The sequence below is a fragment of the Sturnus vulgaris genome, chromosome 11, assembly GCF_052056855.1.
Source record: "Sturnus vulgaris isolate bStuVul1 chromosome 11, bStuVul1.hap1, whole genome shotgun sequence".
Classification (NCBI taxonomy): domain Eukaryota; kingdom Metazoa; phylum Chordata; class Aves; order Passeriformes; family Sturnidae; genus Sturnus; species Sturnus vulgaris.
The window spans coordinates 4,072,518-4,092,618 of record NC_142253.1 but is presented as its reverse complement, the minus strand read 5'-3'; the positions used below and the strand labels follow the sequence as shown (position 1 = coordinate 4,092,618).

Here is a 20,101-nt window from a genome sequence, read left to right as displayed (position 1 = left end):
ACCTGCAATAAAGCATCCTCCGGAATAAAGCAGAGCCCGCGCCGAGAAGCACGTCAACAGACAACCCCTGATTTAAGCCATTTCTTTTAACAATGCAAGCTGAGCAAGTATAAATTAACTCACACTTTTAAAAGCCAAACAACACCAGTTAGCTAATTTTATCAGCACTTAAAGAAAAAAAAAAAAAAGAAGCCACTTTGTTTTAGAGAAACCTGGTAAACTCAAGCTTAACGTGCCTTGTGAAAGCAGGTAATACAGAGTAGAAAAAACCAAATATGTTAGATGAGATAGGGCACTAAAATTTGGTAGAAAAATGGGGACTGTACTGACCAACACATTTCCTTGCTCACCTCCAGCCTGCAAACCCAAAACACAGGAGTACCACCACCACCTGTGATGCAAAACTCAAAAAAAAAAAACAAACCAGCTTCTTCACACTTCCCAATACGCTTATCCAATGCACTTCTAATTAGCTAATTGTGCCCACATTGATCCAATTAACAAGCCATAAAGATCTGAACAAAAGGAGCATATTCTGCCCAGTGGAGACTCCATTCAGCCACGCCAACACCAGACAGAGCAAGACGTGGAGGACAAAACCGAGGCCAAGGCACTTGGCCACCGCTCCCGAGCGTTTCGCCGGCGCTCGGGGATGCTGTGCTGAGATGCTCGGGGGTGCAAAACCCGCAGGCACCTACCTCTCCCTTTTAGGAGTGTGGACTGAGAGCTGTCCATTAGTTGAGGCGTGTGGGTTGATGATTAAGGAGGTCTTGGAGGGCGCGGAGGAGGAGACGCAGGTGGTGGACAGGTCCAGGCTGCTGTGGTTGTTGCTGGCTGCCTCCTCCGCTGTGTGCGAGCTTGTCACTTCCTTCCAGAGCTGCTGCAGTTCTGTTGGAATCATGCCTGAAACAAACAAATTGGATAATTAAATCAATTAACAGCTAATTCGGCCGTCTTCAAACAGTAATTAAATCAAAGAGTCAGTAAACAAAGCCTAGTGTTAGTTTTGCCTGTGTGTGTTTTTGCGCATGTATTTTTTTTTTTTTTTTTTTTAATAACTAAATGCTAATACTGCACTGCACGACACTGCTACGCTCTGGTGTGACACCTGCAATACTCATGGAATGCAAAATCCGGGCTGTGGGGCAGAGAGATCCACACAGCAACACACCCACACCAAGCATCATGTTAAATATTATAATTTTTTGTAATTTTTTAGACCAAAGACCCATTTTCAGAGTCCTTACTTGGGCAAAAATCGCCCCCACGCCCACAGCAAGGCTGACAGCAAAGGCAGCCACTGGCTACTCTATGTTCAGCTAAGAAATTAAATTTCTCTCTTTTTCCACATTTTTTTTGCCTTTTTTTTAAGGAAAGTGACTACTTTCTAACCTGTTATTAAAAACAAGGAAGGTCTTGGGGAAAAAAATACTCAGCTTTATTATTATGACAACATGAACCACAACATGACTAATTCTGTGCTTAAGTTTTAAATGATGACAAATAGCTTTGTTATTAAATACAGTTTTTATTAATCACTTTTAGACGTAAATTATGAATTCATATTGTCTTCCTGAAATGCTTTTCAAATTTTAACAGTCAAATTGATTATACTATGATTATTTCATTAACACACCTATCTTTCTCATTAATTTTGGTTTCTCGAACTGCTCACTTAATTGATGGATGTGTCTACCGAAAAACTGTATAACTTTCTATACAAGTAACACTATTATTACTGTCATTTCTTAGATCGATGCTAATGAGCCATTCAAAAGTAAAATGAAAACAGAAAATAAGCTTGAAGAAAAAATAATAGTAAAAAATTGTGTTCTTTAAAATGTGCCAAAGTGGACACCAGAGTTAGGAAGACAACATCCAGCAACTAATGCAAAGGAAAGCTGGAAACTCCAATGGGCCAAATGGAAGGTGAACCATGTGCTCACGCTGAGATCATGCTTTTGGATAAAGCTGATGTTTGTGACATGATCCAACAAGTCAAGTTTCTCTCACTGCAGACTATTTCAGTGCTCTTTCAGAGAAGGCCATGGGAAAAAATTAGCAGTAGAGATACGTCACTCAAATATTCAGGGAAAAAATAATAATAATAATAATAAGCCAACGTCTGTGTGTTTTTAAAGAGGTTTCTCATCAGTGTGCTTCCAGCTCATCGTTTGGGTGAGTGTTCATTGTTTCACCATGTTGTAGCTCTGGAGCTATCCTAAGGAAACCTGCCATTTTCTGAGTGTACAGCAGCAGCTCACACAGGCATGTACCTCACCCAACCTAAGGTATTGAAATAAAAAAAAAAGGCAGTGTGCATTATATTCATTTGAAACACATAATAAAAAATGCCAAGGTCTAAATTTAATTTATTTTTGTCATTTAGAATACAATGGATAGATAATCATCTCAACGTGATCAGCCAAACATCTTTACTTTGCTAAACTGTTAAAGATTTTAATTATGCTAGCTTTGGAGAGCACTGGTCTAATGAGGCGATAGACTCCAGAGAATCTAAGTGGTTAAGAACTGTGAAATGAGTCTGATAGGATTTTTTTATATTCACCGTGGATCGTTTGCATATCAAAGAGGAGTAAATTATTGCACGACAGACCAATAACCTTCCCCGCCTTTCCCAGAGTAGCATTAACAAAAACAGTTGGTCTCCAGTAACGGTTCACTACAAAAAAATGCTGAAATCCTTAAGTATCTGCAATTAATATATATTAGGGAAGAGGCTTCAATTTATACATTAAGTGATCAGATATTCTTAGGACACATCCGTTTCTTTAAAGCCACGTCGTTTTCCTTTCATCAGCCCCAAATGCCAATTATATTTTGATGGATTTTGTCCCAAATGAGCATTTAGTTATTAGACATATTCAATTATTACTTGTCCCCTGGAATTAAACCTCTGAGCAAATTAAACAAAGAAAAAGGTCAGTACACAAGCCCGTGTCCTGTTTTGCTGTGTGGGGGCTATTATTTTCAAACACCTTGTGAAGTGACAGTGTGAGATGTATTTTTAGCTAACACGCTTGACAGGACTGTCTGCACACTAACAATTACCTGTGAGCAGGGCTGACCCTTACACACTGTTTACTCAGTTGAAACAATAGTGAATAGACTTGTCTGTTGATGATAACATATTGATATGAGAACATATGAGCCGACACCTATTTTTATTTTCCAGAATAAGCAAATAGGGAAAGAATAACTGGCCTTCTTTAATTTTCTTTTTTTTTTAATCTGGATTTCTGCAGGTTTTAATTAGACACAAGCTATCATCCATTCTCCTCTCCCTGCTCTCCACTTTCCCCTCCTCCTGGTCACTTCTGGATCTACCAACGCTTTGTCCCAAGGAAAAGCCTGAAAGTGTTACAGCCATTAAAACAAACATACACATGATATTTATGCCTCTAAAAGTCAAAGTGTTTGGTCTAACTTCCCATACAAGTGTAACTCCCATTAGTACTAACAACAACTACACCACAGATGGAAAGAAAAATAAAATATATAAAATAAGTAAATATATATATAATATAATATAATATAGAAAATAAAATATATCCAGTTGTGTGGGGGAAAATGCTGGAGATACTAAGGATTTTAGGCAGGGTGACATTAATTTAAAGAGCTAACTGTGATGTCATACATGTCCACACACAACCCCTTGCCAAAAATTGATTACATCACCTGATTAATAAAATAAAATTAGAAATAGCCTCTCTCCTCCTGCCTTTAATTTAGTTCATTTAGAATAATTCTGGAGAGAATTTCTGACTAGCCTGTCAAACTGGGCAGCTGAAAGGTACGCTCATCACTCATCCAGCAAAATGTTTAAATAAAATAATAGAACAAATGGCAAAAGCAAGTCAAATAGATCCACGACCACTCGCAATAAATTATGTAATTTACCATTTAACAGTCTCATTTTAACAGCGAGAGCTAAATTTCAAGTCAGATTCCCAGAACTGAGCTGCAATTACCCGAGATCACTGCAACTTCCTATGGACCAGGAACGGGATCCAGACCTGAAACTGCCAAATCTACGGGAGCAATCAGGCACCCGGATGTCTCAGTCCTCTTATTTTCACTCGCTGCTGATCTGAAGTGTGATTTGCAGCTTCATTTCGAAGATACTAAAGATCTCACTCTCGCAGCTCAGAACACTGCTGAAATGGGGTTTATTTTAAAATTGCTGCTATGCACAGATGTAAAATCTAGATTATAGAAGTGTCTAAATACTAAGCAGCAAAGATTACACAAATATAACATTAAAGGATGTGCTATTTTGTTTGAGACAATAGGCGAGCACTAAAAACTAAAATGAAACTAAAATACAGATTTAAACAATCTATTAGTTCTGAAAACATAACGAAAATGTCACTTATGAAGTAGCGTTCTCTCCTTGGAAACATTTATTATTATTACAGATACTTAAGAATAAAAGCAATATGCTTTAAACTGAATTCACAGCTACATTTACTAGAGGGATGATTTTATTTCTTTTATACACACATTTACAGTATTTGTCTCAGTCTTGCAAACTGTTCTGAAAACAAAAGGGCACGAGAGATTTAATTTTTTTTTTTTTTTTTTAAATAAGAAGCATCCATTACCAATTATTTTAAACTATAGCCCTGGCTCTTCATTGCATTTTTCAGGACAACTAGCCCTCTTGATTATGAAAGAAAATGTAGGCACAGGTTTAAAAAATGTATGTTGTGGGGACAGTTGACAGATTACTGCTCACGGAACTCAATTTCCCAACCCCAGGTATCACCGGCTCAAAGACAAACAGAGTTGCTCAACCTCTTTGTGTCCTTGTACCTCCATACCCAGGTGACCATGTTCAAGCAAGCAGAAAGTTGATTTAAACCTCATAATGACATCAGTTTTAAGCCACCGTCTCTCTGATAAAAAGGAATAAAATATCGTGCTGGATTGCAACCCGCCTCAAGTCTCCAGTCCCTCTTTCCTGCCGGCTCCCGCCGCCCCCAGCTCATTTCCCTGCCAGAACCAGCCCTCTCTGCTTATGTTTGTGTGCAAGCCAGCACCCCTCAGGTTTTAAATACGCTCCTGGGCGAGGACTAATAGTTACACTTCCCTGCTAACCATATCAATCAATGCCACGACGGCTGAATTACCTACTGGTGTCTCCGATGTGTTACCGCACAGATTACACTTCATGCATCACCACATTCATTTCTTTCACATTACACATGAGCGTGTCTTGTCACTGCCCAATTGCCCTCCTTTGGACAGCTTAACTGATGGACTATACAATGAACCTTACTGAGCCAACTTAATGGTATAGGAGCTGTGGGAAAAATTAGCAAGGTTGAAGCTTTAGTCCGGTGGGTGTGTGGGAACAGCCTGGGATGCTTCCAACAATAAATCTGAGGTGTAATTAATGCACGTTACAACATCTTGCAAGCATAAATGGCATTTCATCTACGTGCCCTTTTTCCCTGGACTCATTTTACACCTTCTCCCCATCACTCTGCATCGATGGTGATTGCCCCAAGCCTGATCCTGCAGCTCCTACCTTCCCATGCATCAGCCTCCAACTTCTGTACAGAGCTGCTCTACACCAGGCATCCAGTTTTGGGATGCTGGGAAGTTGAACTGAGACTTGGGGGGTCAGGGGTCAGGCCCCCAAAAGCTCAGCCTCTCAACACAGGAGTTAAGCACTCAAATACCTTCCCGGGTCTGGCAGAAATAAGCCTAAATAAAGCATGTCAGCCACACAGCAAAGCAGACTCCACTCCCCACTTGGGCCTCTGTTTATCCATATAAGTTAATATTCACCAGTCACCTCATTCTCCTTTTTTGCAGCTATGTATACAGAAAAAAAAAAGGACGGTGAATAACAGAAGCAATTTCGTCTTGTCCCCTCCATTTAGGTGAACAGAGCTGAATGCAAATTCACTGTATGATTTAGAAACTAGGAATAGCCCTAAGGCTGCTTTCGAGATCCCAAATCATTCTACCTGGGCTGACTCAAGCTATGAAGGTGAATGTTCAAATTTATTATGGGGCAAGAGAAGAAGAAGGCAGGATTATTCAGAAATAATAACCAGCATCATGGTTGATGCCATGGCATGTATGAGCCATACCAACCCAAAACAGTCTGCTTTAACCACAGCAGCCAGAGCTCAGGCAAATCTGTTAAATTGTCCCACGGCTTGCAGACAAACCCAGTTTAAAAAGTAAAATAATAAATTTAAGCCAAAAAAGAAAAGAGAGAATAAAAACCCTAGGTTATAATCACTGTCAAAAGTATTGTAGATTTAAGTAGTGCTTTCAGTGTATCAGTGTCTTAAAAAAATAAAATAAATTGGGATTTCAGCAAAGCAGTAACTTCTTTCAGAGTGCAGGACTGAATAAAGACGTAGGAGGATCTAATTGTCAATAACACCATTAGAATTAAATGGAATTAATCCCAATTTGCCTCAGTACGGAGGAAGGAACAGAAGCACCGAGGCAGTGACATGAAGGCTGTGGAGAGCAGCCGTGTCCCCTCTCCCTGGCAGCCACAGCCAAAGGCACTCAGAGCTCCCCAGCCTGCGGGTCAGAGCTGCTCTGTGCCAGCTCATGGCCAGGCTGGGACCAGGAAGGCCCAATCAACACATGGTGGGAAAGGAAAAGCTGCTCTCACATACCCTTAGCCCTGAAGCCAGCACCAGCAATCCATAAAGACTCCTCCTGTGCAGGATTCCAAGCCCAGATGAGCACAACCAGCAGCTCTGAGTCTGCCAGACCGGCTACAGCTGTGCAAACTGCATGTGAACTCCGAGCCCTCTGCACCCCACCAGTCAGAGCAGCCGGGGATTGCAGCACTGCCCTTCTCAAAAAACACCTTTATAATGCCCACCCTCCCCATCAGCATCTTTCTGTGCTTATTATTTTATGAGCCTGTGAGCTCTTTCTCTCTCTTCCCCGCCATGTGACAATTCTATTTGAGTGTGCACACCCTCAAACCCCTCACCTACCTTGTGCAAGGGGTTGCAAAGGCAGAGTAGGCTGCCCGGGCTGGATGGTCAGCAGCCCCTGACGCTGCAGAGACAGGAGGTGCTGCTGCTGCAACTGCTGCATCTGTAAGAGCTGCTGCTGGAAGGCCAACTGCTGCGTGGCCACTTGCTGCTGCTGGGGCTGGAAAAAAACAAAATGAATTAAAATTAAAATGCACCCTTGTTAAGGCAAGAGCAAAGCAGAGGATTTACAGGACGCCTTGTCTCAACTTGCTTCAAATTCTGACGGCAGCCACTCAGTATCAAGGCCAAACCAGTGAGCCCACCACCCCTGGCAAAGACACCAAGGTATGTTTAGATGCTGGACCTAATACAGGGCTGCAGATTCCTATCTCCAATGGCTAACTTTCACCCAGCCTAAATCCCTGCTGCCACCCCAACTATAAATGTATACAGCATTTTTTTATCCATGTATTCATATTTTACCCCAGACGTGGCTGTGTTTCAGCGGTGAGTAAAGCAAATGCTGATGAAAATCTTGGGTAATTCTTTGAGGCAAAGAATATGAGAATCACACCCCATGATCACATCACACTTAGATGTAACAAGAAACCCTTCACTGTGCTCTGTTTGCTCATTCAAGGTTTGTCTCAACTATTAAGGCAATTCGACTGGCTTAATTTATGGTATTTTATACTCACTCTCTCTTCTTCATCCATCAAGCCCCACAATACTTTCTGTTGCACTGGAATTATTCTGTGCTGTATTTAAAGCTGCTACTTCTGCACTTTGAAATTTTTAATTATTCTCACTAGAAAGAAGATGGAGTTGCTTTACTCCACAGGGATGTGAACCTTGAACCTTCGAGGTGTAAAAGAACATGTTGCTTTTCTCACTACTGTACCCGGAGAAGCTTTTAACTACTCTGTTTATCACTTCTGACATAAATAAATGAGAAAAAATCAGACCTTTGAAGAAGAAAAACTTCATCTAATATTGTTAATTAGCCATGACAAACGATGAAATAACATTGTAAATCTTTCATAGAAACAGCCACTAGATTTTAATTACACACATTCATAATTTAGCAAACAACATCTTACTTGAATGTGAGTGTTTAATATGTACAGTACTCGAGGCTTCAGAGTCCTTAATTTTGTTCAGTTAAGGAAGCCTCTAGGTTTTGCTTCCATGCTCATCTTGTATTTTATTTGCTTTGTTCTTTAAAATCCATGAAAGGCTTTGCATTTTGATAAATATCTTTTTATTTATTGTACAATGACAGGAGGAAAACTTTTGTTGTGTAAAACATCAATACATCATGCCAGTGTTTAGCAGTTCCTTGTGCTAGCCAAAAAAAATTAATGTAGATTTCCTTAGTAATTATCTGAGTGATAGAAAGATAATACAGTGCAGTAGTACAATAAATAGAAGGAAATTATCTAATATCCCTAATCTGCTAGGAATCATATCAAGGTGGAGGTCTTATACACATTATGGCTAACAATTATGGAAAGAAAATTAACTCTTGCCAAACTGCACACTTTCACAAACAAACCCCAGACAGATCCCGAGATTTCTGTCACCCTTCCTTGACACCAAGCCAGAGGATCACTGACCCCATTCCCTGCTGGTGTTACACAGGGAAAAAGTCCCACCAGAGCTGCTGGACAGACAGACTGACAGACACCAACCGAGGGTTTGACCCACCACGCCCCATCAATCCTAATACTGTGACTTTTTACCCGCAACTCTGAGAGTCAGCCACTCCATTTATCTTATTATAAACTCAGTTTATCTTATTTCCAAAGAAAACCTTGGACTTCAGGAGCACATCTAAACAAATAGGTGTTTGGATATTCTGAAACTCAGAGAGTTTACATTTCTTTGCAACAGCTTGCTCTGACACATCCATTTGTTGCAACTATTTGCAACAGCACCATATGCATGCAGGCCCCAGCAACAGTTGTATTGAGCTAAAGTAACGTTTGACTCCATAAATATTAATTTTAAAATATATATACTTCATGTGTTTATACTAATATATTTATATTATTAGTACTAGGTGTAATAATCTGTGTTTTACCTATTTGCCGTAAGAGTGCAAAGCCAGCACATGGTTGTTTTTTTTAAAAACCTTTATATCAATTGACTGATGCCCTTTTGGTTGTCTTCTCAGCTATCCTAAGAAAAGCTCTTGAACACACTCTACTTTGAAAAGCCAGGATATAAAAGTATACAAGGCCCATTGTCCAAGAAAGAATTTAAAAGCAAGACACGTTGCCAAACTGCGCTCCCCACCCAGTTACCAAACACAGGATACAAGGCAGTTTGTTTACTTCTCACAATTGAATGCATACAAAAAAGGTCTCGGTGCAGTCCTGTTGTCAGGTCAGTAGTCAGTGTTAAAATGCTGAAATATCCTGATAAAACTTGCATTTTTGATCCCCTCCCTAAAGCTTCTGTCAAAGGTCTGTTTTCCTTTCTTAGGTTCCTCCCTACTGCCTAACATAAACTGTCACAGTGCCGGAGGACAAACGGCCGCGCTCGGGAAACTGCGCGCTCCGTCCAGCAGGACCCTGAGCACTCCCCTGCCTCTGGGGAGCCCTGAATTTTCCAAGGGAGAGCAGGAACAGGGCTGAGATCTCCTCCAGCACCTCTGCCCCTCGCTGCTGGGCACTGCTCACCCTTTGCTACGCCGCGTAGCCCCTGAGTAAAACCCCCCGGAACCTCGCCGGGGTCCGTCTGCTGCTCTGCTCGGGGGTCGCGTCCCTTTCACCAGCGGGGCTGGGGAGGTTTGTTGTGTTTTCCTTCTTTCAGCACGGCACAATAGGACAAGGCGCTCACAGAATGACTTGGGGGATGCCGTACATGAATACGCTCGTTCCATCTGTCAAGGTACACGCTCAGCCCTCGTTAGCACGGCAGCCGCCGGCCCCCACCACCGCACTGCCCGTCAGTTCGCAGTGCCAGAGGGAGGGGGAAGAAATAAAATAATACAAGACCACCTTTTCTATGCTAATTTAGCAAGAATAACCTCCTTAAGCTGGGCTGAACAAACCTGTGGGGTGAAATGCATTGTTGAAATGGACCTCCACTAAAACCATCAGCAAAAATACTCCCCCCCAAACCCCTAGAATAAGCTGAAGAGAGTTAGGTCCTTGTTCTCTTTCCAGCTATCGTGTTAAAATGCTCTTCTTGAAACAGGAAGGAGTCCTTTCTTATTGTTGCTTTCGCTAGTGTAGTATCAGAAGTGTGACCACAGTAAATCAGTGTGTTAGATATTGAAATGCCATCACATTGTCTAACTTCCCTTCTTGTCTTTTTTAACACAAAGTATTTTTTTCTTTAAGCTCCAAGCCCTCATCTTTGTGTCTGAGATGCTCTCCTGTCTGACAACAGCAATTTAGAAGAGTTAACTTTTATCGTTCATTCTGCTGTGTAACTTTCCCCTTCAAATTTCTTTATCTGCCCTCTGAGCTCATCTGAACTTTCATGTTCTCCCAGCATGCAGGCTTGCATTCAAAACTATGTCTAATAGACCAAATAAGAGGTTAATAAGAAGTGGCAACAGAAAGAAAAAATACAATCCCTGGTAACTGATAAGAATGACAGTGGCAGCCCTTTATTGTTTGTCTTCAAATATAGAGTTAAAGATCTTTAAAAAACTAAATTTTGACGCCTTTGAAAAGAAAGAAGCACAAAATAACAACAGGGGGTTATTGCCTGCCAGCCACAGGGGAGAAGCTCCATAATTCTTATTCTCCCTTTTGAAGGCTGTTAGAAATCTGATTCAAAAAAGCAACAGCAGAAGGAGAAAGCCTCTTGAGGCTATCGCCATTTCCTGTGATCATGCATAATGCGTTTCAAAAGTGGGTTTTTACCAATTCTGTTGATCAATTGCACCTCCTTCATATTCCCTCTTTTTTCTGCTGTGTTTACATCTGATGTGACTCAATGACAAGCGCTGTCTGAGACTGTGAAACAGACCTGTCATGTTGATTTATGGGCGCATCAAACCACGACTTGTCCAAACTGAAGCTCGCAGTTCATTAATTAGAGAGTTGTGACTTTGAAGTCAGCTTTCAGACTGTGGTTTTTAACATTTGGCTTAATTTATATGCTCTTGAATGTGGATCTCTAAGGAAAAAACTGAAATTCCCTTCTTGTCTTTGAACTTCTTTTGACCGCACAATAATCATTTCTTTGTCCAGAGTGATGCCTGCATCCCAGAGTCATTAACGCGCATTGAACTGCCACTGATGAGTAAGCCCTACTGAATTAGAAAAACAGCCAGCAAAACAAAGCTGAGAGCATTCTGCACAGTGATATCTCACAATTACATGCCTTCCCTCCCTGTGCCATTTCCATTTTAATTACTGTTAGTCCTTTAGATTTACATTTTAGACACTTTTTAATCTGTTCCCTTTTTATTATAGTGGCGCCCGTAAGCGCGCTATGGTTAAGGTTGTGTCAGCGTTTCCATTATAAACCCCCCTGTTTTCAGGGGTTTATAACTCAGCTGGAAAAATTCACTCTGGGTTGAAACTTGGCACAGGTGGCACGATTTGCCGAAATTTCAAGGGGAATGGGGAGCAGAAATTGGTGCGTGCTTTGAGCAACACCCCTTGTCAGGCGACAGGAGAGTCACCAGACATCACCCAGTGTCCCGCGCCAAGAGGCAGCTTTCTAGGATCTATCTAAGCCAGCATTGATTCAGATTAAACAGGAAAAGTCCCAAACTCCTCCAGACTTAAGAGCTGGACTCAGCACCTTAAAATGTAATTGCAGGAAAATTAAATTTAAGCACACCAAAAACAACGAACAAAGTTCCAGATGTGACAGGTATTTTGGAGGGGAAATGTGTCTGAAAGACAGGCAGAAACCACCCTGGTCTGTGCCCTCCGGTTATGGACTGTGGTAGCATCAGAGCAAGGTCTCCTGCCACCTCTTCTCCGTGTCACCACTGATGCTGCTCCAGTGTGGTCCCTCCTGCTCAGCCCATGCTGTGAGGAATGTGCAACCAGAACCTCTCTGGCTGGGAAGTGCAAGCTCAAACTCAACACCTCTCAGCATTCTGCTTTGTTTAGAGAGGACAGCAGCGATCTGGGCCTGCTGCCTTGCCCCCTCCCCTCTCCACCATAACTAACTCCTCAAAGTACTCCCCCAAGATGCAAGTCTAGATGCCTGCTCCAGGACTCATACGGAACAGCAAGGCCTGGTCCCCTGCTATAAAATATGTGGCAGTGAGCAAATGGAAAGCACAGGAAAACACAGGCGAAAACAGGACAATAACTCTAAATCTGAAAGCTGAGGCCCGATAGAGTCAGTTCAGTTGTGCAATCATTTATAAGATGAATGACAGTTTAATAGCCACTAGACAGTCCCCAGGGATCTGTGGTTTGAAAGTAAAATGGGTATTGTCTGTACCTCTTTAGGCTGTTTTCCAGCATGTTGTTGCTGTAAAAGTTGAAGCTGCAACTGTTCCTGTTGTTTCTTATAAAACTCTTGAAGCTGCTGCTACAAAGAAAAGGAAAGATGGTAAGTAACAAAGTGGAGAGCCAATTCAGTGTCCCTTTTGGTGTAACACACAAACTGTGATTTGAAAAATAGCATCCTTTTATCTGTAATGGTCTGACCTTTAGTTTGAAACTCAACAATAAATTCAGTGCACACTGACTATTCTTGGCATTATCGTTTGAAAAGTAATCTCCAAAATGAACTGATGAAAAACATACCATTTTCTACACAAACTAATTAAAATAAGGCAAGGAATGACCTTTGATTGTAACAACAAAGCCAAAATGCCCTTGCTGAGAGAGCCTGGCGAATCTCTGTTGTGAAACACACATGCTTTCTAAATGATAGGGTTTGACTGTATTAAGTGTTGTTCAATACATGCATAGACATCCTGGGAAATACTCTCCTCCTCCCGTTCCCCAGATGTGCCCTGTGCAGGCAATGCTGTGGCCACGGGCAGGACGGAGCCTGGGAGCCAGGAGGGAGCAGGCAGGGTCGAGCTGGGTGGATGCTGACACCCACCTGGGCTCTCTGAGACCCCACTGTGCCAAACCCTGTGATAACAGAGCCTCAGGGCTTGTTGGTGGCCAATTTCCAGCTGAGAAAGGACCATGGGCTGTGAGAAGCACTGAAACACAGCCCAGCATATGTTGGCTGAAATCAAACAGGCTTGCAAACCTCTCCACTTCTGCTTCCACCGTTTCCACAGCCCTTTATGGTTCCAGATGGAAATAACGAGGTCTAAATTGGGAAGTATGGCCCTTCTACCTTGTTTATTCCAATTAGTCACGGCACACCAAGCCTTCTGAGGGATGCAGGCAAAAGCAACAGGGACATCTGCCGAAGTCCTGACACTTAAATATGCATCTGTATTATTTAGCTGATCTTGGAAACACTCCTAGCACTGCTCCCTGGATTTGTTTCCAGTAGCTATTTCTAGAATTAAAAACAAAAGAGCAGTCAGTTCAGCTCACAGCATGGCTGCTCCAAGGTTCAGACCTGAGATGTGGGCAGCTTCTTTCCCCAAGGGTGTTCAGGAGGTAAAGCCTCCAGCATGCATAGGGGCCACCTGAGCAGCTGTTAAGGAAACAATTACCTGTTGAAGCATGAGTGCCTGCTGCTGTTGGAGCAGGACTTGGAGTTGCTGGGGAGTTAGCACTTGTTGCTGGAGGATCTGCTGCATTTGCTGGGGAGTGATCACTTGAGGTGTCATCATAGCCACCGACACTGGAACCTGAAAGGCCAAGAGGACAGAAAGAGGGTCAGGTCAGAGCACATCCCCACAGCTCCTCCAGCATCCCCATACCAGGGAAGCCCATTCCTGGCATCAAGGGGGCTGAAGATGAGAGTCCTTACAGCCCACCCTGGCTGGCACACAGGTACTGTCCACACCTTCACAGAGGATAAATTCCCCTTTTGTAAAACACTACTGGATGGAAATTCCTTAAAGCAAGTAATATGATAATGATTTATTTATTTTTACAAGAAATTGTCCAGCTGGGTCCTTTTCCTCCCAGAAAGCCTTGCCTTCTGTATAGAAATCCAACAGCCAAATATCCCGTGCTGATGAGATCTAGACCCTATTACGACAGGTTTTTCAGAAAATTGAAGGAAGGCTCAGTGATGTGAATAACAGCACTAGACTCCTATGCAATTTTTACAGAAAGGCCCTACCACGATGTCTTTACCATTCCATATTCACCCAGCATACAGATGTCTTCAATTCTTTCATATTATGTGAGATACCATTAAAAGCCGCTTTCCATGACATTTCAGTGACAAACAGCTACAGTGATGAACTTGATAGCATTTCATATTTGCAACTGTTAACACGTTTCTGCACGGGCATCTTTGCAAGGAACCTGTACACTGTATCTGAAAGGATGATGTCTTGTTCAGATAAAACACTGACATTAAAATGACAGGCTGTCTTGGCCAAGGTTACACAAATTGTATTCAAGCGGATACCTAATGACAATGCTATGAATTCTGCAAGCTTTCTAGAATGTAATTTAGCTATTCAAAATAATCACTGCACTTGTGTTTAATTTGCAGACTACATGAGAACCATTTTGTCAGTCCCAGTAATGCAAGAAGACTATATCCCTAGAAACCCACCCCTCTACCCTCCACCTCAAAAAGGAAAAAAAAAAGGAGAGAAAAAAAACAATAGAAGAAAAGACAAAACCCATATGAGTTTTAACAGTAATATTGAAGCACCTTACTTTTCTATAGTTTTAAATCAAATACATGACAGCACAAAACTAAAAGCAGTAAAGGATATACTTTGCTAAAAAGGATCTCCTGTCATCTCATGTATTACAATAAAAGGTAATAATATGTTTAGCACTTTTTCTGCGAACCACTTTTTTAAAAAAATCAGCAGACAATAGCTGATCAGAAGATAAAGGAGTTAAAAAAAAAACATCCTCCAGTGTAGTAGTAAGCAAGAGAGAAATGCAGTATTAATTTTATGTAACATAATGTCTTAATATGCAGTTTATCTTGACTTTTTCACATGATTTGTCCTGTCATTTGCATAGCAAGCTCTCATTCCTAATTTCACAGTCATTATGCACTGATGTCCTGATTTCTCAGCATCACTAATCTTGATGAACTAAAAATGGTTCCTGAAGGTCAGACGCATGTACAGTGCACATCTCCCCGTGTCGTTGTGTACATGTCGTGTGCCAGGGCCAGACGCTGCCTCCAAAACATCTCCCTGGGCAGAGCCCAGCGAGGGCTCCACGCCTCTGACATCCCATTAGTGCCGACATGGCGAGGTCCTCTGAGCCCTCCCTGTGGCACAGCACGTTCCCACACCACTGATGGGGTCCAGCGAACGCTGGCAAAAGGAGATTTAATTACGGGACAAACATCAGAACCACCAGAACCAGTGGGCATTCTTCCACGGCCGGTGCCACATCCCTGTGCCCATGGGAAAGCCACCACCTCGCCATGCAGGACCAGCTCTAAGGACACTGAGTCATCAGAACGAGTAATCCCATTAATTCAGAATATCTTAATCCACAGTCTTTTAAAAACTTTTCTGGGAGTAGAAAATTATTTAATTAAATCCTGCCGTCACTATCTTCGCCCCAAAGCGTGACTCACCTTCATTATTCTCATCCCTAAAGAAGTTTACTTTACCCTGGGGTTTGTACTACTTCTCATTGAAGCTGGACCAAGCAAACAGAAGAGGAAGCATGTTTAAGTATGTTTTCTGTGCCCTTCTTGGAAGATAGACAAGACAAATACTCTTCAGTCAGATTTATGACGACAAGCAGGGATACAGACAGGAATAGGGTGGGGTGCTGTAAACCCTACACATCGGTGATTAATCCAAAGGGCTGCATTCTGCCGTCAGCTGGGCAGGGACAACTCCCATTCACTTCCATGGCCTTTCTGCACGTTTATCTTGGGACAGATCTGGTGATTAGGCTCTGTCTTTGAAAACTGGCCATGTACCTTCCAGTAACAAATCTCTTAGCTGCACACTCCTTGCTAGAACAGAAGCACTTAAGCAGAAAGAAAAAAAAAAATCGTGTATGTGCTGCACACAGCCACAGAGTACCAGTACACAGAGTACAAGTTTGTGTCGGTCCGTTTGACTTCGTTTTACCATGTGAAACCACATTTTCACACCACACCTGCGCTTCTAAAGAAGGTGCTGCCTTCCATTTATAAACACAGCCACGTTTAGCCATGGCCTGCATTTTAGTTTATCATGAAAACAGCTTACAGAAACCCTGCACAAACGAATTCAAATGAACCAGAAACTATCTGGTTAAAAATTACAACACACATCCCGGACGAGCACGGTCTGAGGGACTTTAAATAGTTAAGAATGATGGCCTATATATCCACTCTCTTAACTCCCAACGTCCAACTTTTCCATGTAGCTAGTCCCTGGTAATACTAGGAATCAAAGGGCATGCAGCACCAGCAATAGGCTATTATAGCCCACACTTTATTACCCATTACTACCGAGGTCATTAGCGGTAAGAGTGATTGTACCGGTCTTAACCTATTGATCATTGTAACTACTATCATTTAATCCCGTGTTGAATGTCTGGAAAGCTGCTAAAGGCACACAAGAGAGAGTGCTTTAGTGATGAGAAATATAGCCAAAGCTTGGAAATTACACTTTGATTCATAAAATCTAGCCAGTGGTTTAAATCAATAGTATTTAAAACAGTCATGTAAGTTCTTAACTACAGCTCTCTAATATTTATAGGTCCCTTTTTGAGTGTATTCAGTCAAAACTAAACTTTATTTTAGATACTGTGCAATATACTTTACATTATGTTAGATAAAAAATATTTATTTCTGATATTTTGTCTGATAGTAAGTGAAACCTAAACCAAGAGCTATAAATTCATTTTAGATTTCTATCTCTCAGATGTCAACTTAAATGTGTTGCCAAAAAAAATTACAAACCAACTTTAAAAATGACTTAACTGTTTAAGTACATGAAAATGAGCATGTTTTATGAGTTAACAATGAATCACAGAAGGCAGTCTATGAAGAACTAAAATAATTCTGTCTTACTGCCTTCAGGGAGTTGAAGTTCAAATTAAACTACTGGCAGATATATTTAAAGAATGCTAAGTTAGCATGCAGAGAAGAAATCAATCTTTTATTTTTTCTTTCAAGTTGTTTATTTCTATTTTGCACTTGAAACATGATTGTTGTTATTGATATGATTAATGAACTACTTTTGGTATTGTTGACTGATAACAATAGGGTGTGGTAGATACCCAGCTGCATGTAAACCTGGCAGCAAAGGTAAAAATACAGCTGCAATTTGGCTTTGGGAGCTGTGCTAGTATGGACCTGCTGACATGCTAATACCATCAACGGCAAAAAATGTCTTTAATACTCACAATTGTCTTCACTCACTGTTTCTCCCAGGGTTTTGCTTCTGCTCCTCCGCATCCCCCGAAGCCCTCCCAGCCCCACAGTCCCATCTGAGACCCTCCCATTTCAAGCCCCAAAAAATGCCCTATTTTGGCAAGACTAACCAAGGGAAACTTCCACAAACTTGGGCCAAGCTCCCCTTTAACTTCCCCACGAAATTACAGCAGGGATGCATTTGTCACTCCTCCACACAACCCAGACAAGGGTCACAGGGATGAAAATGATTTAGTCCTATTTAATCATCTCCATTCCCTCATTTTCGGTGATATTAATATAATTAAATACTAGCTAAATAATTTCAAGTAGTTTAATCTTGTATGAAGGGAAAAAAAAAAAAAGGAAAAAAAAAAAAAAAAAAAAAAAAAAAGAATGCCATTTTCACACTCGGTGCCTCCGATGCTGGATACGGCTGTGGTTCTGTTAACTGTTAGCAGGCATGCATGGAAGATGGGGAGGATTTCCTTAATTCATAAAGAGTAACTCTGCCAGAAAATCCTTTTCTCCTGCGATCTATGTTCAAACTTGATTTCAGTAAGCCCTCATAGCAGGCACCTTGTATTTCCAAACAGCAATTCTTCGGTTAAAGATTTTGTGATAAAAGTTGAACGGAGCAAAACAGCTGAACACAGAAAAGAACAAGTCGCTGAGGAACAGTTAAAAATACTGAACTACAGTAAAAATAGCTATGGCCAGGCAAAACCAAACAATGAACTTGAACTGTTCTATTAGCAAGATAGTATTTGCAATATATTTAAAATATATATAAAAAAAAAAATCTAGCGAAACAATGCAAAACAGGAGAAGAGAGAGCACTGACACCCTGGCAAGCAGAGAGGCACGATGCCACAAGCCAGAGCAGAGCCCAGCAAAATAAGAAGTGCTGTAGGCAGGCAGGACCTGCTTCCATCCTGAGAATAAAACATTTCCAACATAATATTTCATCCTCCAAAATCCCAACACAAAAACACCACTGTCGGAATTATTCACGCAGGAACTGCAGTGCTGGTTCATTATGCAAAATGGAAGCTCACTTTTAGACTTAGTTCTTTTGCCATAATACAGCACAGCGCATTAAGACAGGTAATGTTTATTATATTAATGTAAAATCAGCTAAGTAGTCTGTCATTAGCATAACTGTGCTCTCTGTAACAATACAACTCCCTATTATAAGGGGGGGAGCCTCCTTAAAATTAAATTAGCATTTTATTATTATAATTTTGTTTATCGTATTTTATCAGGAGTGAAGATCTCCTTCTGACCCACAGAAAGCAGAACGATGGGCTATGCTGACATTCCCTGGCATGTCAGGATGTCTCCTGTCTTCTGTATTCTCTTCTAGCTGAGGAAAAACGGGAATATTTTCGTATTTGTTTACAGAATGAAACATCTGATCTTATCTTCCACTTCTCATGCATACCAGGTTTCTCACTAAGTGCCAGGATAATTGTTTCTGCTATAATAAATACCCATTTAATTTGCATAAAAATATAAAGTTTACATAAATTAAATCCTTTCTACATCTAACATTTGTCAAATAGAGACTAAACCAGAACATACACACACATCCAAATACCCCTTTAATAAGATGAGTGAGATTTTAAGCTTGAGATTACCATCGTAATTTTTCACATTTTAAAGTTACCAGTTTTGTTCCCATCTCTAGCATAAAAAGAAAAATTATATAACCTGCTGTACATGGTTCCAAACAGTGGTGATTTTATAATGATTCAGTTTAAAACTAAAAAGAAAAAAAAAAGGAAAAAAAGCTCTGCATTTTTTTCCAGAGTTTAGGAAAGGAAATGTTAGATCAACATATTCTGCCAAAAAAGCTTCAAATAAACCAAAAGCAATCCTGCTTAGAAACATCCAAAATACCCCTAAAGCCCTTGAAAACCCCTTGAAACCCTCTCTCCCAAACACCCTTAATATACTGAGAATGATCATGGTGTCAGACTCCTTACATTTGTGTATTAATTCATACATACATTATGGAGAGCTTAATTAAATAATAAAAGACCACGACTGAACCAGCAACATTTAACATGCCCAGAATTTCATGTGAGTGAAAGGGAAGTAAGTGTTAAACAGAGGGGCTTTTTCTCTTTCTTTCTTATGGCAGATTTTAAAGAACTGCAACTCCCAACAGATTTCTAGGAAGGAGAGCCCTTTCTACATCCCTGGCTATTTTCTCCTGCAAGAATCAAATCCACAGATGCCTGCTCTTCAGACTCAGGGCATTTGAGATGACGTACATTGTGGTGGCCAGTTGAAAAAAAAACCCTAATGATTCTTGAAAAAAAAAAAGAAATCCACCTGGTTAAATCATGCTGTTTATTTCCCACACAAACCAGAGCTCTGCTTAAACACTCGGGCTGGCTTTGCCACTCTGGTTCCAAGTGACGCCTTTATAACAGTTGTAAACTTTATTTGCTTAAAAATGTGCAGGTTTTCACACCTATGGCAGACACCTACAGCTGAACATCACAGCTAAGCACAACGGTGCAAATTAGATTCTAATGAGAAAACATCAGTTGCTTCTTTGACAATTTTGCCATTCACTGATTTACTTCTAATGAAGACGCACTCCAACCAGCCAGCTCGCCGTGTTAAAGGTCAAAGCACGTTCAAAAAAATGCCTCACAAAATCAAGGCAAATGGGAAACCCGTAAAGAAACCTTCTC

At 41.1% G+C, this 20,101-nt stretch overlaps 1 protein-coding gene across 16 annotated transcripts in view; it reads right to left on the bottom strand.

Moving 5' to 3' along the window:
* Positions 1-20,101, bottom strand: part of FOXP1 (forkhead box P1) — a 379,555-nt gene that overhangs the window by 61,927 nt on the left and 297,527 nt on the right. For 15 of the 16 annotated variants that reach the window (XM_088171262.1, XM_088171263.1, XM_088171257.1 and 12 more), the window contains 4 exons: positions 13,597-13,734; positions 12,411-12,500; positions 7,002-7,161; positions 699-903 (listed from right to left, as the gene is read on the bottom strand). In XM_088171262.1, the coding sequence (XP_088027388.1) occupies positions 699-903; positions 7,002-7,161; positions 12,411-12,500; positions 13,597-13,734 (593 nt within the window). The remainder of the gene's footprint in view (positions 1-698; positions 904-7,001; positions 7,162-12,410; positions 12,501-13,596; positions 13,735-20,101) is intronic. The other variant, XM_088171265.1, reaches the window with a different exon arrangement.